Below are 27,113 nucleotides of genomic sequence, written 5' to 3' on the forward strand. Positions count from 1 at the left end.
GGGCAGCGGGGGAGACCCGCGGGCAGGGCACGGGAAAAGCCCGGGTGACGCTGCCCGGCGCCCACACACGCTAGCGCCCCCACACCCCGGGCTCTACCCGCCGCCCCGACACCGCGCGCCCTCATGATCACGCCCCGCAGCCCCGAGGACAGTCCCCGGCCGCAAAACGTGGACACTGAGGCACGCGAGACGGAGCATGCGCGGGGGCGGAGCACGCTCAGGGGGCGGAGTCTGAGCCGGGGGCGGGGCACGCGCAGGGGGCGGGGCAAGGGAAGGAACCGGTGCATGCGCAGGGGGCGGAGCACGAGTAGGGACCGGTGCAGGTGCAGGGGCCGGGCCACGCGCCGAGACGGAGCATGCGCAGGGGGAGGAGCACGCGCGAGGGCGAAGCAGGCGCAGGAGGCCGAGCAGCTTTGGGGCGGAGCAGGTTTGGGGGCGGAGCACACGCGGGGGCTGCACGCGCGACCCGCCCTCCCTCTCGCCCCTAGCCTGGCCAAGACGCATGCGCAGCTGCCGCGTCGCAGGACGCCCCGCCCCCTGGCCGCGCCCCCTGGCCGCAGGTCAGAGGCCGCGGCGCGGGCGGCGGTGACGCGCCCGGAAGCGCCGGGCGCACTGTGGGGCACGGGCTGTGCGAGGCGGCGGCGGCCACGGCCGGGCGCCCCGACGCGAGGGGCCCGGGACTCGCTCGGAGGCGGCTGCACCCCTGGCGCGCCGCGGTCGCCGGCGGCCGCATGAATCGGGGGACCATGCCCCAGCCCGGAGCGTGGCCGGGCGCGAGCCGCGCGGAGAAGCCGGCGCTGGAGGCGGGGGCCGCGTCTCCCGGCCCCGTGAGAGCCGCGCGGCCCCCGGCCGAGCAGTGAGTGGCGGGCGCGTCGGGGCGGGCGGCGGGCGCTGCCCCTCGGGAGGCCGGGCTGGAGGGTCGGCGGCCGGAACCCCCGCACCCTCGCGTCCGAGGGAGGCCGTCGGCCCGGGGGCGATTGGAGAGCCCTGACCCCGGGTCCCGGCCCGGGTGATGGGCGGAGGGCCCCCTTCCCGGGCCCGGTCGGCCCCCGCCCGCTGTGAGCAGCCGCACCGCTCTGAGGTGAAAACCAAGAAAGCTCCAGAAGCTCGGGAAACCCCGGAGGCGGTCGAGCGCTCCTCCGAGCCGGGGCGGGAAGGAAGTGAGCCGCCCCAGGCCCCGCCACGGCGGAGTCGGGCCGCGCGACGCGTGCGCCCCACCTGCGCCCCAATGCCGCGGCCCCCGCGACGGCTTCCCAGATACTCCCCTGCAGTTCTTTATGTTTAACCTAGCAAGCCCGTGCCGCGACGTCAGCCCCTGAGCGAGCTGTAGAGAAGGCTGCCTACATGGGCAGCAGTTTCAGCGGAGTTTGGGGGTGGGGAGGTGGAGGCAGAATATAAACTTGGAGAGTGAAAACGTTTTCTGCACTTTCAAACCCATGGCACCTAGGAATGCCTTTGGAACTTCACAGTTGAGGGGCGCACTCAGATCACCGCTTTGACAGATAGCCTAGTTGGCTGGGAAGTTGAATTAATGTCAGTTGCGCTTTTAGAGCTGCTTCTTTTTGGAATTTCCTTAAAAGACGTCTGTGGTTCTTTACCAAGGGCTTTGCCATTCTTTTTACTGCGCACCCAAACCCCTTTGGAGTGGCATGATCCACACTGAATGGGTTGCTGGCTACTGGGAAGGGAAAGGTTGAGAGTCTAGGTCTCAGACTTTTTGTCCTAGGAACTAACCCGAGTGAAACTAGCCAGGTGGGGTCCACAGGTTACTGAAGAGGTGTCAGCATCTCTTTGTTGGCAGCTCTACACTGTCGCAGCGGGGTTAGCTGTACTTAAAGAATCCAGATATCTGACTTTTATGTGAAATTACCTGACTTTTATATAGTAGCATTTTATTTTTTAACTGAAACTGCTGAGCAGGCCCATGCCTATCACCTGTAGTTACATATTTGTACTCTGGATCTAGAGACCTACCTCAGATTCTGCAGAGGGGGCAGTAAGGGGACTTTTGCCTCTTCTCCTCCATAGCCCATGCTACCTGGTTCATCCCCATGGTCAGAGCTGTGCCCCCACTCACAGGCCCTGTCCCTCAGATACTGCATCTCTACCTGGGCCCAAGCTGTGTTGTGCCCCCAGGGAATGCAGAAATTTTGAAACCAGAATCATGTTCCCAAAAGTATACATGGTTATTTGGCAGGTTTTGCTGCTGGAGGTAGTTTGCAAAATGTGCTGAGCACCTTGGGAAAGTGACCCACTTTCCCGAGGAATAGGTTTCGCAGCACAGATGTTGCTTTTCTCTTCATTTAGTGGAATTTTGGACTTAGGGCTGAAAGGCATCTGCAAGACCCAGGCTGTGTTTGTCACTTTTACACATTAGGAAACTCAGTTGCAGATTCCATAGGTGCAATTTGGCCTGCACTTGGACTTCCCCATCTCTGTAGACCTCCTCAGCAAAACCAGGCAGAGGACATGATTTAAAATCACAGCAAACTGGGGCTTCCCTAGTGGCGCTGGGGTTAAAGTCTCGGTGCTATCAAGCTATCTCAGCCACTGCGGCCAGGGAGCTGACCCACATGGCGCAGCAGACCTCTCCTTTCTCACCTGCTGCTCCCCTCAGCAGTGTATTTCAGTCCATCCGCCTATTCTGCTCCCTACTCTGTCTCTGGTGAACACTCTCACCCCCTCACCTCTGGCCTACACCCCAGTTCTTGTATGCTTAAATAAATCTTAAAAAAAATAAAATCACAGCAAACTTCAGATTTTTTCCCCCTGAACTAGATGTCTAGTTTGTGGTTTATTAGGGTTTAGTTTCTTTTTCTTCCTGCCTTTATTGTCTTTGATCTCATTCTCTTGTAACTCTTATAAGAGAAATGAGACACAGAGAACCTGGAGGTCAGCTTCTGAACATCCCATCTTAGGTTTTAGGCATTCTTGCCAGTTTTGTGGGCAATAAGGCTGTTTCTCCTTGCTGTTACCTTTAGGGATAAAGAAACTCCTGCATCATACAGATAAGCACTGCTTATTTCTTAGTTTGCATGTTAGTTTTTACATGATCTATGCTGTCTGGTGGGTAGGTGCAGATTTAAATAAATCACGTAGTAGCTAAAATAAGAGCTAAAATAGTTTTAAAAATAAAGGTTTTCAAAAGTCTCTGTCAGGGTCCTTCTTCTTACTCAGAGCTGAGGTTGCCCTGTAAGTATTTATCTCTGGAAATGTGAACGCTGTGAAACAACAGATATTTTGAGATATCCTGCGAGTCATTTTTATCACAGTTGGTGAACAGTAATTGTGAGTACAAATCAGGAACCAGCTTTCGCAGCCATTGTGCATTCGGGATGTGAGTCTTCAAGAGTGCAGTGGGAGATGCAGCTCACTTCCTGAGCACCTCTGTCGGGTACCCGGACTCTGACCGGCTCGCAGCATTTCATGAGGGAGAGAAAAAATAGTAGGAAAGTGCGACTTAAAACCCCATGATAAGCTGCTTTATAAATCTCATTCTAACTTTTCTTCCTCCCCTTCTTCCTTTCTACCTTATTTCTCTTCTTTTCTTTTCCTAGTTCATGTGAGAGCTGTGGTTGGCTTGCTCATCTGCTGGGCAGGGTTCACGGGATGACTTAGGGAACGTTCGAACAAGTCATAGCTCAGACCAGATTTAGTTGACTTTTCCTGACACTTGCTCACTGCTCCTGTCGGTAGACCTCTGCACTCTCCCTGCTCTCCCCACCCCTACATTTGACACTTACGCTCTCCACTTCGTGCCCTTAGTTAGGTTAATCCAAAGGACTAAGATGGCCATTTGACATAGTTGGTGGCCAGGCCAGACATGCGTAAGGAATTGAGAGTGAGAAGTCATCGATTGCCCTCTTTCTGCCGGAAGCTGCAGGGGAACGGGGAAGGCGTAAGCAGGGTTTGAATCTTGGGTCCACAGATTGGCTGTGTATGTGGGGGCTGAGGGCATGGATAGAGAAACATATTGTGAACACCTGAAATGGAGGGCAAAATTTTATGTATATTTATGTTTTTCTGGTCTAAGATCTGTGGATTCTCAAGGATTGGGAGCAAATATTTAGACCATTGTCCTTGGCTAACGTGCTATTGTGTGAACTATTGTGTGAATATCCCCACCCACCTCACACCTTAGCAGCAGCTTGGTGGGGTTGGGGATAAAGGTAGTTGGGATAACAGCTGCTCCCCCGGAACCTGCTGTGGAGTCCAGAAATGCGATGTTGCTGAGAATCACCCCTTTTGTTGAGGGAGCTGGACTGGACCCAGATACCTCTGGAAGTCACGTGAAGTAGAGTAAGCCGGTCATGGAAAGTCCACTTGCAGAAGGGAGGTGGAATTTTGGCCTGGGTGCCGGGACTTTCCTGTTGTTCACGTGTTGTTCACGTGTTGTTCATCTCTACAACTGCTAAGTGGTCGAGAAAGGCTGTGTTGAGTGGTCTTGCTTTTCCTGTGCCTGCGCGGGGAGGCGCGTCGGTGTCAGTCACACTGGCTAATACTGTCTCCCCAACACCGCCTCAACACAGGCCAAGTGAGGCCTGAACTGCATCTTCAAGTCCAGAGAGCGGAACCAAGCCATACTCAGTTTAGCTCTTTTAGACAACTAAGGGGAACTTGTGCAAAGATTCTTCTTGGTGAGTGATTGAAATGCTGTCTTGGCTTTGCATGTGTTACTCTTGACTTTTTCCATGTCCCAGGTTTTCTGGTATCAGAAATTGAAAAATTGACTTTATGGAAATATCTTCCTTTTCACTGAGCTCTGTGTTTAGCTACAGCCTTTAATCTTGGGAATAGTATAATTTTGCCTGTATGTAATGGACATTGTAAAAGCAAGTATTAAAAACTATGATCGTTAGCAGGTCTTTGAAGAGAGCAAGAGGAAGGTTACAATTTAGTATGTAACTTACTTAGTAGTGTATATTACCTTACAAGTAAGAAAGTATTTCGTTTCTAGCTTAAGAGAAAATGGGAACTTGAAAATACACACTTAAAAAAAAATACTGTGGTGCTGAACTAAGAATGTCTAAGTAGGAATTATCAGCAAAAATTCTCACCATTCCTTTACCTCTAGCTATTTTAGATTTCCAATTTTAAATATAATTTCGTTTTGTCATTTTCAACTTTCATATTTTGATACTTTGAAAGATTAGGGCAAAAGCTTATTGAATGGGGCCTCCCTGGTGGCGCAGCGGTTGAGCGCTGGGTTGCGAAGCTGCCCGCAGCCTCTGCAGCGCCGGTTCGATCCCCGGCTGCTCCCCGGCCACCGGAGGAGGGTCCCACATGGCGCGCAGACCTCTCCTGCCGCCCGCTACCCCCTCAGCAGTGTACTTCAGTCCTTCTGCCTGCTCTGCTCCCCGCTCTGGCTCTGGTGAATTCTCTCACCCTCCCGCGCTTCTGACTGTACCCAGTGCTTGTGTAAACAAACAAACAAACAAACAAACAAATAAATAAAAATACATGCCTCTTAAAAAAAAAGCTTATTGAATGAATATTTTCTTAAATTATTTCTATTTTCCTTGCTCTCACATCTCTTAGTTGATTGTCCTTATTATTAGATGGGTCAGCATTTCATTATTTTGCTTAAATGTCTTCTTTTTGACCATCTTAATGGAGCTTTATTGCTTACCCTCTTTTCAAGGTGACCACAGCTGGAGGATCATTTTAAGGGTGGCCTTTAATAAGGGTCATTGTACAGCCTCCTCGCTGGCCTTGGGAAGTTACCAGATGTCCTTGGTGGCTGTGCAAGTTGGCAAACATCGCGCACAGAATCTGAATGAAATCTAGGTGTAGCTGCGGTAATTTGAGAATCTTCTGGGCCTCCCACGTATCAGTTTTTGCTTTGCAACTTTTGCGTATTTTGAATCACTGTTTTTTTTTATTTCCAAGAATCTCCCTTTCTACTCCAGGCATCCCTCCCTTCGCACTTCTGTTGGTTTCTCCCCATCCCTTGCCTGTGACCGCTCTGTGCACTGGTGCTGTGGCTGTTCTGAGGATGCGTGTTTGGAAGACCAGCTGGGTCGGGCAGTTGCGATTGCCTCTGAAAGGAAGACCAGAACTGGGGCCAGATAGAGGTGGTGCCAGATGCACACATAGCTTAGCTGCAGCCTTCCCTGGGAATACAATTGTAAACGCAGATGCATAGTCTGTCAGAACGAAGACCAGTGAGACAGTGAGGTGTCGGATGATCATTGAGGTCTTGTGCCCTCACCCTTGCTGAAGAGGAAGTGGCCTGCCCAAAGGCGAGCTTCTGGTAACGCTGTTATGAAAGTCATTCACTTAATTTTTTTTTTTTTGTGGGAACAGAATTTCTCTCCTATTTGATAAAACTAGGAAGGAGGCAGAAAGATACCGTGAAATTAAGCAAAGAGGAGCTAACACATTTAGTCATTTATAATTTTAGGTGCTCGATGTATGTAGTCCCAGCGAACCTGGTTTGATTTCTGTTTACTTTTAACTTTGGCCGGGTCTTCTGGGGTGACAGCACACCTTTCCCTCGAAATCTCAGTGGAACCCCAGCCATGGAAAGTACCATTTCCCTGGTATCGTCCTCTCACCTTCCAACATTAACAAGGGGAGAGGGGATACACACACACACACACCCCTCTCACCTTCATTTGGAAAGAAAAACAAAGGAGTAAGAGTTGATCATGGGAAGATTGTTACTACTCCACCCGGATGGATCTAGACTGAGGATTCATAAGGATCTCTAGCTTCTCTGAGTGCTCAGTTCTTTTACGTGCCTCTTCAGGACCATCTTTGGGGATGAGTGCTCTGTCATTCTGGTAGGTGGATAAGCTGGGTGCTGAGAGGTATGGTCACTTCAGCACCACGGTCACACATGCATCTAAAAGCTCTCGGTCCTGACTCCAGCCTGGCCTCTGCCCTGGCCTCAGACCCATTGCACCTCGTGCCCTGATGTCTAGGCAGAGGGAACAGACTGAGCCAGTCACAGGGGTGAGCCTGCAGGCTGGTCCCTGTTGGGAAAGCCTGGAGCAAGGCTGGAATGGCCCGTTCCATGCCTGCTTGGGAGCCATGGAAGGGTTTCTGTGGTGGGGCAGGTGGGTATCCTACACTCCCCACCTCAGCTGCCTATCTGGATACCGCTCGTTCACCATCTCTCTCCTTCTCACCCCCTTTTCCACTGGCTGCAGTGGACATGGGCTCGAGGTTAGGGTGCCCAGGGAATAGGAGTAGGAGTAGCTCAGTCACTCGCTTATGTTCTTGTTTTTCATGAACCTTATTAAACTCCTCCTTCCTGTCTGCCTTTTTTGCTTGAGCCTCCCGCCTTGTCTTCTGTGCGGCTGGTATGCTGTCGTGACTGGGCAGTGTAGGGGTCGAGGTCTGACTACTCTCTGTCCATCACAGTGTTTCCTTGTTTTTGGCTCTGGGTAACACCTGTCCCTCCTGAAGTACTTGGTGCCACCAATTCTTGAGCCTCCCGGGGTTCTGCAGGGTTTCCTGGCTTACTTTGGGCAAATCCCCTCCCCCGGCATCAGGGCTCCCTGTCCTCTGTCACTAGACTGCTCCTTCCTCCATTTCTGGACTGTTTCAGCTCTCATATGTCTAGTGGATTTGGCAAAGACAAAGTTGGTGTTTCTGTTTCCCATCTTTGTCATGTTGTGGTATAATTTCAGGGGAAAAGGAGGCATCTTAAAAACAGAAGTTCTTTCTTCTTCCTTGTCTAGCACCCACTGTGATTTTTCTCCCTTTCTGGTACTTGGTAGACTCACTAGATGAAACTGGAGACTCCTTAAACAGCAATTACCTATAAAATAGCAAGTCAGTAGTAGTGGTAGCAGTTAAAGGATGTGGGATGGCAGGGACATGCTCAGCAGAACATGGGTGGCTGCTTGAATGTGGGGGTGAGGGAGCAGGGGGAGTTTGGGGAGGTATTTTAACTTTGAGGAAATGTTTCAGAGTAGATTTAGTCACCCGTACGCCCCTCCCTCTCCTTCACAGTATCTGTCAAAATCATAACCATTGACATGGGTAATCATTTGTTTCATCTATGTAGTAATTGGTGTGCCCCTATCCTTGTTGTTAGAGTAGCTATTGTCGAGCTTGCCTGTGCTGTGTTCAGGTCAGTGTGGGCACTCCCACCGTGCTTGTCACTTGTTAGAATCATCTCTGGATGTCATTCATAAGAGCCATGCTAAGATGCTTAGGTAGGTAGTTGAGGCATTAACAGCCATTGCAATTAAAGTGGCCTCAGAGCTATGTAGCATGATGATAAGTTTCTCATTTAAAGGTAGTCCGAAGTGAAATGGTAGACACGTGAGAATCTGATAGGAGACCTCTATTTTATCAGTCTGTCACCACGCAATGTGAGAGTTAAACTTCACTGTGAATACATTTTTAAGTGGCTGCATATTATGGTAAGAGGGCAAATGTCTGTGCAACACGTTTTTGAAATGTCTAATTTGGTGTGATTTCAGTGAGGAGGACATGTATCGTGCTGCGGATGAAATAGAAAAGGAGAAAGAATTACTTATACATGAAAGAGGGTCATCAGGTATGTTTGGAATTGTTTCATTTACAGAGTTGTTAATGTTTATGGTAGAAAATGCAGTTAAACTGTGTCTCCATTTTCATGATATATTGACATGCACTTCTGGGAAGCCTTCCTGTGCATCTGGTCTTACCCACATCTTTCATTTTGCTGAAGTAAGTTTGGGGAAGACTGATTCCTGAAGTTGTAAAATTTTAATGCACAAATTCTTCTGTGTTCTTTACATTCAGATTGTTTTCGCACCTCTGAGGATATGTTTAATCTTTTGACGCCACCCTTTCTCAGTTCTTGATTTCCTTATATTCTTAGGGGGAGAGTTTGGTTTTAAAATGTATTTCCCCTTTCAAGTGGATGGCCTCACTGAGAAGCGGCTGTGCACGGCTGTGCAGATGACCTCGTGAGCTTGATTGACTTGGAAGAAGAACAAGTGGTCGAGGGCTGCCGAGCGCCAATCTCCTCATTGTGTGTCCAGTGTTCCTGCTGAGTCACGCCTGCTCTCCGCGCCCCACCAGGCCCCAGGGCTGTTAGGGCCAGGCCATGCCGCTGGCCTCCTCTAGTGTGGCCCAGCAGCGGGGGGTTGTGTGGAGAAGCACCTCCTTACTTCACTGGCTAGCCTTGTGCAGGAGCTGACTGGGGTCCTCCAACTTGGGGGTACACTATAGATGACTCATAAGTGCATTTTTCTCTCTCGTTACCTGAGTAATGTGTGTGTTCTTTTGGTTTGTCTTGAGAAACAGCTTCTGTTGACTTTATAGTTAACAAAAGTATTGTCATGGGTGTAACTACGAGCAAGTGGTACAAGTAGTGAGGGTTTTGAACATGGTTTTCGACTACTCCGCACCAGGTCTTGGTGGAACTCTTCACCCCGGAAGCCATTAGAGGTACTCCTTGTACTGGTCCAGTCCACCTGTGTTCTCAGGCCACGCTCTTTGGTCCCCCATGGATCTTCAGCACACGGCCAGTTTCTCCTGCAGTTCCACAGAATCCATTCAGCATGTGGAATCCTCATTAGCCGAGATCCTCCGGCCATTGTTTATTCCTGCTGCATCCGCAGCGACCTCTTGCCTTCTCGCACTGCAGACTCTGCTGTGATTCTCTTCTCTCCGTCCGTGTAGACCTATGCAGGCGTTTCGGATTTTCACTAGGTCTTGTCCCTTCCAGCTTTAGTCTGAGGTTAGAGCGGATCCATTCACATTCCCTCCATCTCTGACCTCCTTGAAGTGATATCCTTTGGCGGCATCTCTGTAAGGGGCCGCTCGTGGGAAGCTCTTTTGGAAAATCGATTTCACTTTCTTTCTTAAATATCCCCAGATAAATAGTTATTTTTCCTAATCTTTTTAAAGATTTTGTTTGATTGTTTTCTGGGTCCCCCTGGCAGTTGAAAATACTGCCGCAGTCAGCCTGATTCCTGCGGGCAGTCCGTCTTCCCCTGCAACTTTCCCTTTGGTGTCTGCAGGTCCTCCTTGATGTCTCCTTAAAGTATGGATTTTTTTCTGTCTGATATTTTGCTTGGGACGTTTTTCTTTATTAATCCAAGGATGCCTAGTTTTCATCAGTCAGGAGAATTCTCAACCATTATCTTTTTGAATATTATCTTTTTTCCTATCCCGTTTATTCCTTCTGGAACTCTGATGAGATATTTTTGAGCACTCGGTCATCCAGGCGCTCTGCTGCGTATCCTTTCATAGGTGTTTTGTGTCTTTTAGCTACATTTGCATTCAGGGCACTTTCTTCCGTCTGATCTCTTTCGGAAAGGTTTTGTTTTCCCTTGAGTTTGCTCAGTCTTTTTTGATAACATTTGATAATTCCATTGCCTGATAATTCTGGCAAGTCTGATTATGCCAGTTGCTATTTTTCTTATTTCCTGTTTCTTTAGCATTTGAATCATAAGCTCAACTTTTACATACCCTTTGTCAGCCTGACTTGCATGTGAGAGCATTTGCCCTTGTTTGTGCTGGGTACCCAGGTGTCACATACATCAGGCCACTTTATGGTAATTTCTGGAACTGGGTTTCTAGGGTCTCGGGGCCTTGTCTGAGGCCCCGTGTGACAGTGGACCTATGGTTTTGGGTTTCTCAGAGGAGAGTTCCTCTCCCTGAACCCAGAGCCCAGAATGAGACCCAAGGTTTTCTTATGCTCTGTGTTACTGGCTAAGGTTCTTTGCTTCATCCAGGAGCCAGGAAATTACGGCTCCCTGACTACATGTGGTTTTGTAAATAGAGTTTTATTGGGATATCTTAGTTTGCATATTGCCTGTGATAGCTGTCATGCCAGATAAAACTCAGTAGTCGTGACAGAAGCTTTATGGCTCTCAGAACCTATCTCATTTCTTCTCTGGTCCATTACAGAAAATGTTTGCAGTTCTTGCCCAAGCCCGCCTCCCCACTGAGAGTCCCAGCTTTCTGATGTGGCTCAGTTTAACTTCCCCCTTTGCAGTGGTCTGAGCCCTTGTTTCTGTCACCATGTGATGGTTAAGGACAATACTTTTTGATAATTTCAGCTCCTGGTTACCACTCTGGTTTTTAGCTTCCCTCTTTGTGTGTGTTTTTTTTTCCCCCCTGCCACTAGGAATGTTCTTTCCTGAAAATAGTAATCAGAATCTTTGTAGTTTTGTAGTTTTGCAGTTAAAGAAAGGCCCAGTTGGACACTGAACCACCTGTCAGGGCCTCCGCTTCCCGCCTGGAGGATGCCATGTAGTGGCTGTTAGAGTCCTCCACCAGGACAACAGTAGCAGAATGGTAATTAAAGTAGTGTTTTGAGAGAGAATAGCAGCTGTCAGCACTCCACCCTCACTGCTTCACCTGGCCTCTGATTCAGCACGGGACTGTGGCTCTAGGTGAGGTTGCCCCTCCTCACCTCAGTGATAGCACTCTGCCCAGGTCCTGTCTTGTATATGGGGACGTGAAGCTGGACTTTTCTTCTTGGGAGGCCCATCTGAGCTGGAAGCTCTCTGTCCGGTGCATAACCCCGCCTGGCCGGAGAGCATGGCCCAGTGTGTGTCCTGGACTCTGGACTTTCACAGTTCTGCGTGCTTTGTGTGGGAGGTGAGCAGAAAGGCAGCTGCAAGGGCAGCCTTCCCTCCACTTGTGGACATCCAGAAGTGGTTTTTGAATTGAAGCATTGTTGGTCTTGATTGACTGCAGCTTGGAATTTGTGGTCTCTATGTCAGGGGCAACTAACTTAGACCACAGATAAATGTCTAAGTTATCTGCATATGTGTTATTTTCCCTTTCATGTAAAAGACTTGTTTTCTTTATAAAAGGATTCACAAAGAAATTTTACAAAAAAAGGCTGTTCTTAGAGTTTGCATTTTTTTTTGTAAAGAAAAAAGGGATTCGCCTAAACTGCTGGGAGGATTTAGGGGCTTCTCCTCTGTGCCCCTTAGTCATCCTGCCCAGCGCCCACCTACCCTGGCTGTGAATGCCTGTTGCCTCTCCTTTCTCAGCCCGTCACCCCTTCAGGATAGAATCTGCATCTTCATGGCCTTCCTATGCCCAGTTCCTCGCTCAGTGCTTAAGACATATTAGACACCCAGCATATATTTGTTGAATTCAGCTGAATATGATGACATTTTAGATTTATGTACAGCTGCCTCAAGAATAGATACGCTGTTGGGTATTTCTGTGTTTCTGTTCCAGTTTCTTCACTAACATTTACTTCTTCAATAACTTAAAGTCAAGATATGCCTGAGAGTTTCTCTCTTTCTAAAACACACACACAGGTATTTGTACGTGTGTGGGAAAAGTGGATGGATACCCTAAACTCAAGCCCTCAGCCTTGTGTGAGGAAAATCTGCAGGCCATTTTTTTTAAACTTTCAGGTTATAAGTTTTATTTTTCACAAAGTTTACATTTGTGTATTCATTAATATGTGTACGTACACTAGGTTATAATAAAACTGCATTTCTTACTATGAGTTGTAACGAGAAATATTTAAAAGCCAGTGATGCTGGCAAAGCCCTTATTTCATATACTTCTCTGAAGCCCAGAGAAGTGAAGCGTGAAGTTATATTTTTACCTTGGAGTCAGATGAGGTTGGTTGTTCATTTAATGCTGGATGTTTTGTTAATTTCTGTTTTATCAACACTGTAGCCTTTGGGGATGTCTTAAAGACAATCAGGTATACTTCTTGTGTTAGAGAGATAGTACCTCTTGGTATAGCAGATGGAAAAAACGAACTGCAGGTTATTGGATGCATTTCCCATGGCTCAGCTGTTGCTGCCTCCGTGGGATCAGAGCGCTGTTCAGGGACGCCTGTCGGTGTAGCTCCCTGTGCTGAGGAAACAGCTGAGAAACACAAGGAACCTGCCCCTAGGGAGCTCCTGCTTGACTGTGTGTTGTTGAGGGTGGTTGATGCAGAAAATGAAACATGTTAGGTGTTGGTTGGTGCCAAGAAGCCATGCAAGACAGTGTGAGGAGACCAGAGTGGAGGAGTGTATGGGCCTCTGCTGCGGGAACTTTGGGTGGTAGCTGAGCAGAGACCTGCGTGGCCAGAGAGAGCAGCCCTGCAGGTACATGGGAAGAGCCCCCAAGTCAGGTGTGTGGGAGGAGCGAGGGGAGGCTGCAGGGAAGGCAGGAACCATCAGTGCAGAGAGGGAGGGAGCTGAGGCCAGAGAGGCCATGGGGGAGCAGGGCATGGGCCCTTGTGGACGGGAGAGACATGGGTCCCATTCCAAGAGAGCCGGGACTTTCAGAGGCCCCTGCGTTCTTGGGTCCCGGAGCGATGGGTATCTCCTCACTTAGGCTTTAAATGCGTCACCTGGCCACCATGTCAGGAATGTACGGTAGGGTATGGTGACAAGAGAGATGCACTGGGGGACCTCTCTGGTTTCATCTAGGGTGAGGTGAGGGTGGTCTCTGGATCTGCCACTAAGCAGTGATGGGATTCTGAAATTGTTTGGAATGAAGTAAGAGAAAAAGTCACCCTCAAGGAAAGCAGCACCATCACTCTGCTCATGCCTTGTTTCATGATTAACCGCCCCCCTCCACTTATTTATTTATTTATTTGATTCTTTAACAGAACTCCGAGTAAGTGTAGCTCCTGAAGTGGATATCATGGACTACTGCAAAAAAGAGTGGAGGGGAAATACGCAGAAGGCAACATGTATGAAAAAGGTATGCCACGTTCAGGTCGTGGGAATAGTCCCGCCTAAGTGATTATTATGGCCTCTTTTTTTAGATGTTAGTTAAGATAACTGCTATTAGACTATGTAAATATTGGTTTTCTAATTTTAGAGATGAAGAGACAGACTCCCAAGACAAGGGACTTGTTTTGAGTCACAGCATGAATATAGAATCAGGATCAGTTATCCAGTGATGTGATTGCTTGGAAAAACTTGTCAGTGCCTGTGCCGCTGTGTTGGGCCAGCCGTTGGTTCTCCTCTGGGGTCCTCTGGGAATTCCCTTCTGGTCTGGTGGTAAAAACCTCCGGGGTGGACTGACGGATGCTGTATCTGCTGTCCCCACTGCGTTGGTTTCACGCCCTCCGCTCCTTGTCACCTGGACCCTCCTGGACGCTATGCACAGGGACCTGGATCTGCTTCCTTCACTTCTGCTCCCTTAGTCCCAGGAGCTGCCCCCTCCTCATCCATTGCTTAGGTTGGTGGCTCCAGCGTCATCTGCAAGGTGTGTCACACCGGGATTCCTGTGACACAGTCCCTCTGTGACTGGGCAGGGTCATTGCCCTGGTCAGGTCAGACCCCATGACCTCTTCTGTGGCCCAGCAGTCAAGGTGCACAGTGCTGGCTCCCCTGCTGGCTCACCTGAACCCAGCAGTCCTTGGTAGTTTGAACCCTGGGCAGTCGCTGTTAGTTGATTGTTTCTGAGCTCCAGAAATGGCAGTTTCAGTCTAAAACTTCTAACTCTTGTAAAACCTCTGGGTTATATACTTTGCTCATTTTTCTCTTGGGATTATTTTCATTATGAATTTGAATGTACTTGTGTATTAGAGATACTCACATGTCATATTTGATAAAAAATCTTTCTAATTTTCATTTTGCTTAGAACTGTATTATTTAGGCTTTAAAATTTTTAAATATTTAAATACATTTACTTTTTTCTTCGGACCTTGTTTTTGAAGAAAATACCGGGCATCTTTCAGTAGGTCCCGCGGCTGCCCCCACCTGCCCTCTGCAGGGCAGACCTTCCTTGGTGTGCAGCTGCTGCTGTGGGCTCTGCTTTGTGCAGGTCCAGCCTGTAGTCTCTTTGTGTCAGGCACATGTCAGAGAACTCAGTCACAGAGTACCTGGGCCCTGCATCCTGCTGGAGATTAAAAACATTTAGATTCCTGATGTCATCTGCTGAGATGTGTGTCAGCCACTCAGATTTTCTAGCATTCTCCTGCTCAGTCTCAAGCTAGATAACCAGAAAGCCAGATACCTAAGCTTCGTTTCTCTTTTTCCTCGGAAATGCTTTCACTGATGTTTTACTCTGTGACCTTGCTGTCTCTGAAGGATGTATTCTAACAGTTGGCATCTTAAAGCCCAAAACTGTGAAGATGTATATTAAATTATCTAAATATTCTGTTACTTGGAAATCATCCTAAAGTCAATTCCTCTGTGACTTTAGTTCAAGGGAAAGATTTGACTGTGTGGTTGGGCTCTTCCCGTGACCGAATAAATACTCAGAGGCACTTCGTGAAAGAGCATGGCATCAGCCCTAGGGCAGTGATCATATCTTTGGGCCCTGCAACAACACCAATCTCAATTCTTTTTTAATGCATTTTGTCTCATTGTCTATTTTTGTTTTGGATATTTTGAAGTGTATAAATCTAAATTTAATTGTAGAAGTTTGATTCACTCCTCAAACAACATAACCTGTACATGCACCAGTTGCTGTGCAGTTAGCTGTGGTGCATATTCCTGGGGCTTTTGGGGCCTGCCCTGGGGAGGAGGTGCATATTAGGGGTTGTGAATCTACTTAATGGGCCTTTGGGTATTGTAGTGGTTTGGTCACTAAATAAAATTCAACTCAAAATTTCATTATTGGAGAGAAGTACATACATGTCCACTTAGAATGTCATCCTGTGATTGAATCTTGAAATGAGGGTCCAGGTCTTGGGCAGTGTCTGCATAGTACCCACCCCAACAGGAGGATGGCACACTTCTCTGTAGGTTCAGGGCTGAGTGACTCCATGGAAGAGCAGGCCCAGTGAGAGGACCCACAGGGACAGGCCATGGGTGGGAGAGACGGTGAATTCAGGGCCAGTGCTCCCAGGTAGCTGACCTGGGAAATCAGGTCCTGGGGCACGTGAAGCAGGTCACTAGATTCTGTGGTGACCTTTTTGGGTGTATGTATCGCAGTGATCCATTGGGTGGCTGGTTTTGAGTGACTGAACATGTCACTGAATATTTTCATTTCCTTGTTTCACTTCCAGCTTGCACAAGAATGGCACTTCTTGTCCACTTTTTATAAAAGTCTAGCAGAATTATCCAGGCATCTCCTAGCGTGGAGGCTTCTTCTTTTTTTATTTTAAAGATTTATTTTATGTATACAAGAGTTGGGGTGTAGTCCAGAAGTGTCGGGGTGGTGGGGTGAGAGTATTCACCAGAGAGTGGGGAGCAGAACAGACGGATCTGCCGAAATACATTGCTGAGGGGAGCAGCGGGGAGACAGGAGAGGTCTGCTGCGCCATGTGGGTAGCTCCCTGGCTGGGGCTCAAACTCATGCTGCAGTGGCTGCAGATTACTTCATAGTGCTGAGACTTAACCCCTTGTGCCACCAGGGAGGCCTCAATGGCGTTTTTGACATACCTTGGAAACTTGGGGTTTTGTAATTTTTTTTTTTTAATATAGACATAAACTCAGTACATCTCGCTCTTCCCTATCACTTCATTAAGGAGTTTGGGGTCAACATAAACCATCCAGAATGTTGGTTGTCAGTAAGTGAGAGTTACAGCAGTTGCTTAGCTGGGAGATGCTCTCCTAAGCTTGGACAGCACGGGCTTGCGCCGCGCAGTCCACAGGCCCTGGAGTCTCCTCTCTGCAGCTCACCGTGTTGTGGGAAGACCATGTGATCATACAGCATGTGTGAGCTGGCTGATCGACTGCTCATGTGTCAGTGAGGTTTCTGGTCAGCGGCAGACTGTTAGTAGTTTAGTTCTGGGTGAATCAAAAGGTATAAGCAGATTTTTAACTTCTTTGTGGTGGTCGTGGGGGAGAGATCAGCACCCCTAAGTCCTGCAGCGTCCTACGATCAGCTTTAAGTATTTAATAATACTTGATATATTATTTTGTATGTTCTGGTGTGCTGTATCTGTATCTGTACATGTTGCTAGGCTGTGCAGTACTAACTTTTGTTACCCCTTTTGATTAATTAAAAAGGAATCAGTGCTTCCCGTGAAGAGCTCAGCTAGTCTTGTTGCCTGTCTCCCAACATCGAGGCACATTTTCCCCACAGGAATAAGACCCTCCCCACTGTCTGAAGTCACTGGTGACCCTTTTGAATCCTTGATGCTTTCACCCAGGGCTATGAGGAGGTGTCTCAGAAGTTCACCTCCATCAGGCGAGTCCGTGGAGACAATTACTGCGCACTGAGGGCCACGCTGTTCCAGGCCATGAGCCAGCCGACCGCGCCGCCCTCCTGGCTGCAGGACCCGGAGCTCACGCTGGTACGCTGCTGCTGCAGGTTTGAGTCTGCGTTGTTTCCACTAGCCTTGTGAGAAGGACTTCCCTTTTCTGCCATGGTGCCTGCTGGTGCTGTCCGCAGTGTGACATCAGCATGTGGGTTTGTTCAGCTCTGTGCGTCTGGGGTAATTTCACCTAGTAATAAAGCAACACAAAACAATGGTATTTTCCAGAAGAGAAAAATGATGTAATTTATTTGAACAATTCAGCTGAATTATTTAGGGCTGTGAAATGCACTTAGGGGCAGTTTGCCCTCAGTGTTGATGTTTCTATTAAGGCCTGCCTGTCTGAGAACCTGCCAGGGGTTAAAATACACACTTTTTTTTTTTTTTTTTAATAACTTTATTTATTTATTTATTTATTTGTTTGTTTGTTTTGTTTATACATGCACTGGGTACAGTCAGAAGCGCAGGAGGGTGAGAGAATTCACCAGAGCCAGAGCGGGGAGCAGAGCAGGCAGAAGGACCGAAGGACACTGCTGAGGGGAGCAGCGGGTGGCAGGAGAGTTCTGCGCGCCATGTGGGACCCTCCTGCGGTGGCCGGGGAGCGGGCCGGGGAGCAGCCGGGGATCGAACTGGTGCCGCAGAGGCTGCGGGCAGCTTCGCAACCCAGCGCTCAACTGCTGCGCCACAGGGGAGGCCCAAAATACACACTTTTGTAGCTCTTGTTCCAGTTCCCGAAATGAGCACCTTCTGCAAATTGCGGGGAGTCTTGACTTGTGAGGCGGCTGCTGCTACATTGGAGAGGTGGCCGCGGTCTCCTGGGCGGGCGAGGGTCAGGGCTGTGTCCCAGGCCTGTAGTGTTTTAAATCATCACCTGGTTCTGACATCTTATGTCACATCATATGTCGTGTGAAGGAGACAGTCAGAAGAGGTCACCTTACATGTTGGATGATCGTGTCCTAAATGAGCTGGGGGGCGGCAGCAATGATTGGACAGGACTGACAGCATGATACTAACTAGAGGAAAATCACAATCAGGTCTTGTACTTAAAAAAAAAAGCTCAAGTGCTGTCAGTAGTCATGGGCGCGCCGCCTCAGCAGCATCTGGCGGTCAGCCCCAGAAGAGCCCACCCTGCCCGCAGTGGCCGACGGTGAGATGGAAGCCCTGTAGAAGAGGAGCCTGCTGGACACAGGGGCTGCTGGGCAGGCTCGGGGCCGATCCTCAGGACAGAGGGAGCATGGCCGAAATGACTCCTCTTTCGGGGACAGTTGGAGGCGCTGCGGTGTTGCCTGTAGTTAAGACTTTTAGAGGAAATTGGTTGTTGGCTCAGCTGCTCAGGCTTGTTAGGAGGGTGCAGGACCACATGATGAAGCCGGGACCAGGCTGTCAGTCTGTCCTGTGGTTATCCATGTAAACGCTGTGAAACATACCATGTAAGCTGTCTCAGCCATACTGGGAGAGATACTTTGTTCTAAGCAGAGACATCATCTTGAGCAGATTTCTCAGTATTCACTGAGAAATCCATAGAGGCTACAGAACTTGATACACTAGGCTGTTTATTTCCTTTGCAGATGGTGACATTTATTTATAGTGAGATAGAAACGACTGCTCTTTCTTTGCTCGCATCCAGCTGGAAGAGTTGCCTTCATGTTGACTCTTCAGCCCCCAACAGTTTTCCATTGATTTGACCTCTTTTTCTCCATGCCTTTTTATTGTGTCCCTTCTGAGACTTGAGCAGGCGGCAGAGTGACCCAGCGCGTCATGTCTGAGGCACCAGTGCCGTCAGGGTTCACGGCTTGATCGGTTGCACTTGCCCAAGCTTGGTAAGCCTCCTAGCTGCATGTGGACGCCATTCCGGGTCATTCTGGTGCCTCCACCTGGTTGGTCTTCCCTCTGAATTAACTGTGACTGGACCCCACCTCAGCCTGTTGCAGGCCCTGCTGAACAGCCCTTGATGTCAGGGTGCATTTCATCAAGAGCTCAGGTGAACCCAAGGAGCCATACTTTGTGCCCAAGGGATTCCTGCCCTTTAGCTGGCTCTTCCTGCTTCCACTTGAGGATGGCGAGAGGTTCTTTGTGGCGTTTTGCCATCTTCCCTCTCCTAAACATGCGTGGTATTGGGACATTAAGGGGGAATGGGGGAGCTAGACTGAGAGAATCTCCCCTTAATCTGAGCTCAGTCAAGAGCCCCCTGACTTTGCTTCTGCTCGCCTGGCCTTGCTTTGTTCCCAGCCTGGGAGGTTGACCTTTGCCCATACTGCCCCACACTGCCCCTCTGACCATTCAGCCACCTCCTCCCCACCTGTTGCCCTGCCTTGGCGTCCTGCGTGTTCTTCCTGCTTCCGTGCAGATCTCAGCCTCAGAGTTTGACTGAGTTGGATCATCTGACCCTGACCCTGACCCTGGAGATGTTTGGTCTGGCTGTTCTTGCACTTGGCATGATGCCTTGGTGCCTAGGAGGGCGAGTCCTCAGGCCAAGGGGCCCTTTGGTTTCCATGTTCACTAAGTCTTTGAATATCTCTGAGCAGGTTGGACTGTGGCCATGTGTGCTTAAGGTGGGACAGGCTGTAGGCCAGAGCCCTGGAGTTCTTTGCCATCCCTTTACTACAGTGGCTCTAATTGTAGACACTTGCTGGGGAGAGCAGACTGCTGCAGACTTTGTGTCCAGGTGGAATTACACCTCGGCTAGTTACCTGCTCTCTTCCTCAGTATTTCTAGCCATTGTTATCTTGTTCAAGTTTTGCTTCAATTGAATCTCCTTTAGTCTAGAAGTCTGGTCTCTGCTTAGTAGAAAAAAATGACTCTTCCATGTGTTATCCCTTCAATGCATTTAAAATTATATTCACCTTTTTCCTTTTGAATAAATCCAAAGTTGTCATTGTTTCTTTTCCACACGTCATTTTGTGGGCTTTCTCTGGGGTCTGCACATTTCCCAGAAATCCGCACTCCTCCACTGGGCATGGCTCTGACAGCACTGCTCACTGTGTGCAGGCAGTGAGGACCGGGCCTACGGCCTTGGTTTCCCTCAGTGGGGTTAGCACTTTTGGGGTCCGGGTGACAACGCTGAGTACTGTGCCTGCCGCTTGGCTTCCTGCAGTGTCATGTGACGCTCAGATGGGCTTCTGGCCTTCCCTTCCTGGCTCACGTCTGTGTAGCCAGTATTTTCTGCTCAGCTGTAACCCCCCCCCCTTTATTTCATTTGTAAAATTAATACATTTTTTAACAGAAGGAACACCACATTGTTGTGCTGTATGTGTTTCCGCGCAGCTGCACTGCTCCCACTTGTGATTTCAGCTTCTTGCCACTTGAGGGCATTTTAGCTTCTGGTGATAAACCTGAAAGGCTAATGAAGGTTTTCGGCCCAGCTGCCCACTTCTTGCCAAAGTGCAGGACAGTGGGTGTGGAGCTGGGCTGCTCTTGGGGCGCTGGAGGTAGTCATTTGTCATAAGATGAGGGGACGCAGCCCTACTGTCCACTGAGTGAGAAACTCTGCTTTTACATCCCTGTTAGACTTTTGTTTTTCCGGAGCAGAAAGCACCCTAATTTCACATGTGCACTGTAGATTGAGAAGGTGAAACTGGAATTGCTGTTCCTGAAGGCGGCTTAGAGGCCCCGATTCCATAGGCCTGCACACGTGGCCTCCTTGGGACTCTGTCACTCTGTCACCCCTCGGCTGCCGCGGTGGCCGGTGTTGAAATGACTAGCTCTTGAGGGGTCTTTTGACTTGGAGGTGCACTTTGGTTTTCCTTTCTGAATCTTCGAGCAGTGAAGTGACATGCCCGTGCCCAGCCTAATGACGTGGGTGTTCTCCTGCCACACCCAGGCTGTGGGGCGCACCCGAGTTCCCATGCTGTCATCGGTGGAGTGGGAACAGTGTTCCAGCTTGCCTCCCAGAGCCCGTCGGTGATTAGGGGCACCAGGACAGCAAGCGCCAGGGCAGCAGGAAACGGGCAAAGTGGCCGCTCAGCTGTCCCCGGCCTCAGCATGCAGGGCCGCCGCGGGCCCTGCGCTCCACCCTCCTTCTGGGTGTATTTTTCCTTAAGACTGTTGCTGAGGTTAAAGCAGATGGTGGTGTTCTCTGCAGTACTGAAACTTTGAATCTGTGTTAATATTAGAAAGTCGGTTTTACTTTGGTCATCAGGAAAGGAGCAGGTTTCACTGTGTTCTGGGCCATCTCACATACCCTGGGGTGGCTTCTGAGTGACACACAAGGGGGTGGTGGGGACGAGCCAGCGCCCAGCAGCAAGCTGGGCAGCTTTGAGTGGAGGGTCCTGCCGGGGTCACTGCCCACAGGTAGACCGTGCCTTCGTTTCTTAGACCAAATCGCATTCCGCTCAGGCAGGCGGTTTCTAAGTGTCTTCCACATTCAGGGCCTCCGCCCTTAACCCGCGTGACAGATTTGCAGGAATTGGTTCTAGAAACAAAGGTAGGTTGCGTCGGCTTTGTGACTTGCATCGTGCAATGGACGTTTGGGAACCTTAACACGCTTTCTCTTTCTCTGTTTCTTGATATTCTAGTTACCGGAGAAACTCATAAGCAAATACAGCTGGATCAAGCAGTGGAAACTTGGACTGAAGTTGGAGGGGAAGAGCGATGACCTGGTTGATAAAATTAAGGAATCCCTCACTCTGCTAAGGAAGAAGGTTTGGAACATGGGGTTTCCTTTCTCTGATAAGTTCAGCGCTCTTGCTCCTCGTGGCCCAGCAGACCGCTCTGACCCTCACTCAGTGGATTGCCAAGCGCTTGTGGCTGGCTTTTAAGCAAAGTAATTGTAAATGAACACACACTGAGGTATTTGGTGAAATGGAGAGCTAGCAACACCCTATCTTCTTGGAGGAGATGAGTTTAGTGAAATGTTTACCTGTTGTCTTGTCAGTTGTAGTGTTTGTTCTCAGTCATGACAAGTTTGGGGATATCATTTAGTCCACATTTCTTTTTTTTTAAAGATTTATTTATTTATGCATACAAGAACTGGGGTACAGGCCAGAGGTGTGGGGGGTGAGAGGATTCACCAGACAGCGGGGAGCAGAACAGGCAGAGTGCCTGAAATACACTGCTGAGGGGAGCAGCGGGCTAGTCAGGAGAGGTCTGCTGCACCATGTGGGTCTCCTCCCTGACCGGGGATCACATTGGTGCTGCAGAGGCTGCGGACAGCTTCATAGGCTGCGTCTTAACCCCTTGCGCCACCGGGGAGCCCCCTAGTCCATATTTCGTATAGTACTATTAATGATAGAAACTCAAATTGATCAAATTCTTCCCAGTTATGTTCACGTTTTAAGATTCTGACAGTGTTTATTAAACTAATTTTCTTTCCTGATGATTGTCCAGTGAGTAGACTTTGTCATATTTTTTGAAAACTGTTCTGAGGTTTCCCTGACGTGGAATCCCAGTGGGTCTGATGATTCCCACTGATGTGGTGATAAAAATGCTCCCTTTTTGTGGCTTTCTGCACTCACATAGCTCGTGTCCTGAGTTGCTGGCCTATTGGCTACTCCAGGCTGTGTCAAGGGAGGGGGCTGGAGGAGGCTCAGCGACTCGTGGCACCTCCCAGGTTCTTGGTCTGATTACTTGAACCCGGCTTGCCGCCCGTACTGGACTTCCAGCTCCACGAGAGATGGCTCCACTCCTCAGAGCCTCACGTAGTGGACATTCGGTGATCATCATGTTGAATAAATGAACCAAGGGCCCTGACTTCCGGAGGAAGACTAGTGACAAAGAAATGGCAGTATCAAAAGAAGGGAAGAGGGATTCTGTTCTCGTTTGAGTGTGGAGGTTGGGCCTGGACGCCATGCGCCTACCCCATCCTGGCTCGCAGATGGGTGAGGGCGATGCTCTAGCCTGTGGGAGTGGGCAGGAAGGCTCTTCAGCTCAGCCAATGGTGACAGTTTACTCTTCATCTATCCTTTAAGATCTTGTGAAAATGACATTGTTTCATGGGGCATGTTTGCTATCACATAGAGTCTTGCTTTTGGGAATGTGTAAGTGATTCCAATTTAACATTAAAGTTCCATCATAACATTAAAGTTCATTAACCATCTGTCAGCATCCCCAGCACCTAGGTACCAGGTTGTACACTAAAAGTTGTGTATGTGGTTTAATTCTCACAGTTACCAAGGTGTTATTGCTGGGGTTATATCTTTATTTTACAAATGAGGAAACTAAGGCCCAAGGGTCAGTTAATGCCCTGCGAAAGCCACCAGCTACTTGGTGGTGAGGCCTTCATTTCATCTTGACTGTGACTAGAGTCAGGCTCTTGACTGCCAACTTGGCCTACTTCTAGAAAATAGGAGGAGCAGCTTACATCTGGAAAATAGGAGCAGTTTACTTCTGGAAGACAGGAGAAGCACTCCTACTTTACTTTCGGAAAGTTAGGAGAATTAGTTCACTTCTGGAAAATAGCAGAAGTCGCTGACTTTCGGAAAACAGGAGATGTTCTAGCTTTCAACTCAGATATTGGAGAGAGTCTTGTGGCACAGCCGTTGCCATTAAAGCTTACCTTTGAATTTGAAATTTTAGTGGTTTTCAAGAGGAACAGTTTTTGCTGGTTATTTGTAAGAACTGTTTTTGTGTTGGCATCTCTTATTCTCATTCACTTGATAGCACATTTGTTTGTAGGATTTTCCTGTTCTCTTAAAGAGTTTGCCTTGTCTTAGCTGAATACCTAGCGCACTGCTTTCTCCTTAACTAGGAGTCAGTAAGAATTTCCTGAGGGGATGTAGTCATTTGACACTCATGTGTACCTGGGTTTTTAAGATATTACGGGGATAATTTAACCAACTAACAGTCTGGAAATCATGCGCCTCCCTTACCCATCTTCAGGTGTGAAGTTGGCTTGGTGTTTTCTGGGTGGTCACTGCCCTGGTCAGCTCCTTCTTTCAGAGCAAAAGGGGCACTTACTGCTGCCCTCCTACACAGGCCACCCCCCACACAGGCCACCCCCACACTGCCTCTCCTGGAAGTATTTCTGACCCCACTGTTTTGCTCTCATTGCCTGGGAAGTTAGGGGAGTCGAAGTTTCCATTCCACAACCCCGAATCTCTCCTTAGTGCCTTGTACTTTTGTTTCAAATTAATGGGGGGAAGCTGAATGAGGACTCTGTGCGGTCTGAAGAGCATCATTGTAGGCCGGGAACTTGGGTCCTATGAGCGAGCATGGGTACAAACTGTGGTTGCCAACTTAGGAAAATTATTTTGTTCTCATAGTATGGAAGTGCACCAGGGATGCTGAGAACAAAAATTAATGATTATGTGCCTTTCTTCCTGCAGTGGGCAGGCTTGGCGGAAATGAGAACTGCCGAAGCGAGGCAGACAGCTTGCGATGAACTGTTCACAAATGAAGAAGAGGAATACAGCCTCTACGAAGCTGTAAAGTTTCTCATGCTAAACAGAGCCATTGAACTATATGATGATAAAGAGAAGGGGAAGGAAGTGCCCTTTTTCTCTGTGCTTCTGTTTGCTCGGGACACATCAAACGACCCTGGCCAGCTGCTGAGGAACCACCTAAACCAGGTGGGACACACCGGTGGCCTTGAACAGGTGAGTTGTGTTTTTGGGAACATATTGGCCTCAAACAGCAACTTTAACCTGCACATGTTATTTCACAGGCCTTGTGCGTCAGGAATTCAGCAGCAGCTTAGTGGGGTGGTTCTGGCTCAGGTCTTGGGGCACATTATTCGAGTTAAGTCACCTGAGGGCTCAGCTGGCTCACTCACCTGGCTGTTGGCACGAGGTTTCAGTTCCTTATCAGTAGTCACAGGAAGGGCTCAGTTCCTCACCACGTTGGCCTTTCCGTGGAGCTGCTTGCGTGTCCCCGCGACGTGGTGGCGGGCTTCTCGCCCAGGAGGAGGAGCGCAGGGGGCGCCGCACTGCCTTTTACACTGTAGCCTTGGAGGGCATGTGCTGCTGCTTGACACCACATCACCCAAGCTGTCCCACACTCCCGGGGAGAGATTAGGCTCTGCCTTTTTTTAAGTGAAACGTGCCAAAGAATCCTGGGCCCACCTCATAGGCCCTCGCGGATCTCGCCGCTCCTGCAGCGGGGTGGGGGGGTGGGGGTCAGCAGAGCACTGGGAGAGTCGTCTGCCGGGTCTTGTTTAATCCTGGTGGCTGTGGTTGTACGGGCGCATCCTTAAAAATAGAAAATTTGTCGCAGAAGCCAGTCGAGCCCGCCTGCTCTTGGATCTCTTACAGATGTGCTAAGTTTGGAGCTTTACGCAGAAGCCCAGTGCTGGGCTGTCTCCGAGCCCGCCCGTGACTCACCACGCCTCACGCTATCTTTGGTGTGCTCGTTAAGTTGCCCCAACACGTCCTAAGTCTTTTTTTAGTGGAATCGCCAACCGCCAAAGTAGCATTAAGGCTGTCCAGGGTGCTCACTTCCTCCCGCCACACCCGACTGTTTGCCGTGACCTGGTGTGGAGGACAAAGCAAGGGGCTGCCGCAGCGAGCCAGGCAGGCTTGAGAGCGTGCTTTTAAAACGTTATCATATTGGAGGTAATTTCTGCCTTGTTGGCCATAGTAAATACTGTGCCATAAAAAACCTGGTATTCTGTGTCTGGTTTGCATATTAAACTGAAATTCTTTTCTGAATCCCCACCAGGTCTGTTGTGATGGGAAGTCCACTTTATAAAAATAATAGCTTTATTGAAGTATAATTTATATATCATAAAGTTTACCCTTTTAAAGTATGCAACACAGTGGTTCTTAGTTTGTGTACTACTGAGTTTTGCAGCCATCACTGCTGTCTGGCTTTAGATCGTTTTCTCGCCTCTAAGAGAAAGCTCGTGACTGTTAGCACACGCGCGGCCCTTCTCCCCTGGCCCCAGACAGCCTCTGAGCTGCGCAGTCGCCGCAGATTTCCCAGTTCTGGACATTCCACCTGCATGGAGGCCTAGCAGGCATGGCCCTCTGTGACTGGCTTCTCACTCAGGCATAGCATTTTCGGGGTTCACCACGGAGCAGCATGCAGCACGTCGCCCTTCCTTATTGACGAATAGCATTCCAGAGTGTGGACATTCACGTTCCACTCATCTGTTCATCAGTTGTTGGCTTGTTTGGATTGTTTACACTTTTTAGCTATGGTGAAGAATTCTGGTCATGAACAAGTTTTGTGCACATTTTGTGGACATGATGTTTCAGTTCTCTTGGGTGTAGCCTGAGAGTGGAATTGCTGGGCCAGAGTAACTGTTTCAACTTTTGAGGGACTGTTTTTTTAAAGCAGCTGCACTGCTTTGCCTTCCTACGAGCAGTGTTTCAGCGTCCCAGCTCTACATCCTCACCGTGCTGCTTTTTGCTTTTATTAAGGTGAAGTTCATATCCCATAAAGTTAACCGCTTTGAAGTGCGCCCCTCGGTGACTTTCCATACGTGTACAGTGTGGTGTGTGAGCCGGCTGTGTCAGCCTCCAAACGTTTTCATCACGTTCCCACCCGCCCGCCCACCCGTGTCCTTTAGGTTGCAGCCGGCGTGGTGGGAGCGAGGCGCCCTCACTGGGTGGGCTTGCGGCCCCCGACCACACTACATGTGCTCGTTGGCCTTGCATCTACTCTTTGCTCAGTTGGTAAGCTGGTTGCTTACTTTTTTATTGAGTTGTGAGAGCTCTTTATATAGTCTGGAGACAAGCCCTTTACACACCTGTGATCTGTTTCGGATGATCTGCTTCTTCATGATGGAAGGGACTTAGGAAGGGGCAAAGCCGGGGTTGGGGGTGGGAGGAGGGTTTTGGCCCAGTGGTGCCCCGCACTCTGTGGCACACCTGGGGTGGAGCCGGCGGTCACTGCAGCTGGCCGTGTGTCCCCTCAGCAGGCCTGTGTGCTCTCTCTCCAGGTCGAGATGTTCCTTCTTGCCTATGCGGTGCGCCACACCATCCGGGTGTACCGGCTCTCCAAGTACAGCACTGAAGAGTTCGTCACCGTCTACCCCACCGAGCCCCCGCCAGACTGGCCCGTGGTGACCCTGATCGCCGAGGACGATCGGCACTACAACATCCCCGTCAGGGTGTGTGAGGAGACGAGCCTGTGACAGCCGCCGGGGAGGCCGCCA

General features: G+C 49.4%; 1 protein-coding gene across 1 annotated transcript; it reads left to right on the plus strand.

Moving 5' to 3' along the window:
- Window positions 1–731: 731 nt before the first annotated feature.
- OTULIN (OTU deubiquitinase with linear linkage specificity) lies at window positions 732–27,092 on the plus strand (the record flags this gene model as incomplete). Its single annotated transcript, XM_084232860.1, has 7 exons — window positions 732–856; window positions 8,439–8,515; window positions 13,532–13,626; window positions 16,976–17,119; window positions 21,595–21,720; window positions 24,343–24,612; window positions 26,898–27,092. The coding sequence occupies 7 exons, from the start codon at window positions 732–734 to the stop codon at window positions 27,090–27,092; spliced, it is 1,032 nt and encodes a 343-aa protein (XP_084088986.1).
- Between the last annotated feature and the right edge of the window lie 21 nt (window positions 27,093–27,113).

Source organism: Talpa europaea (genome assembly GCF_964194135.1).
Source record: "Talpa europaea genome assembly, chromosome: 5".
Lineage (NCBI taxonomy): Eukaryota > Metazoa > Chordata > Mammalia > Eulipotyphla > Talpidae > Talpa > Talpa europaea.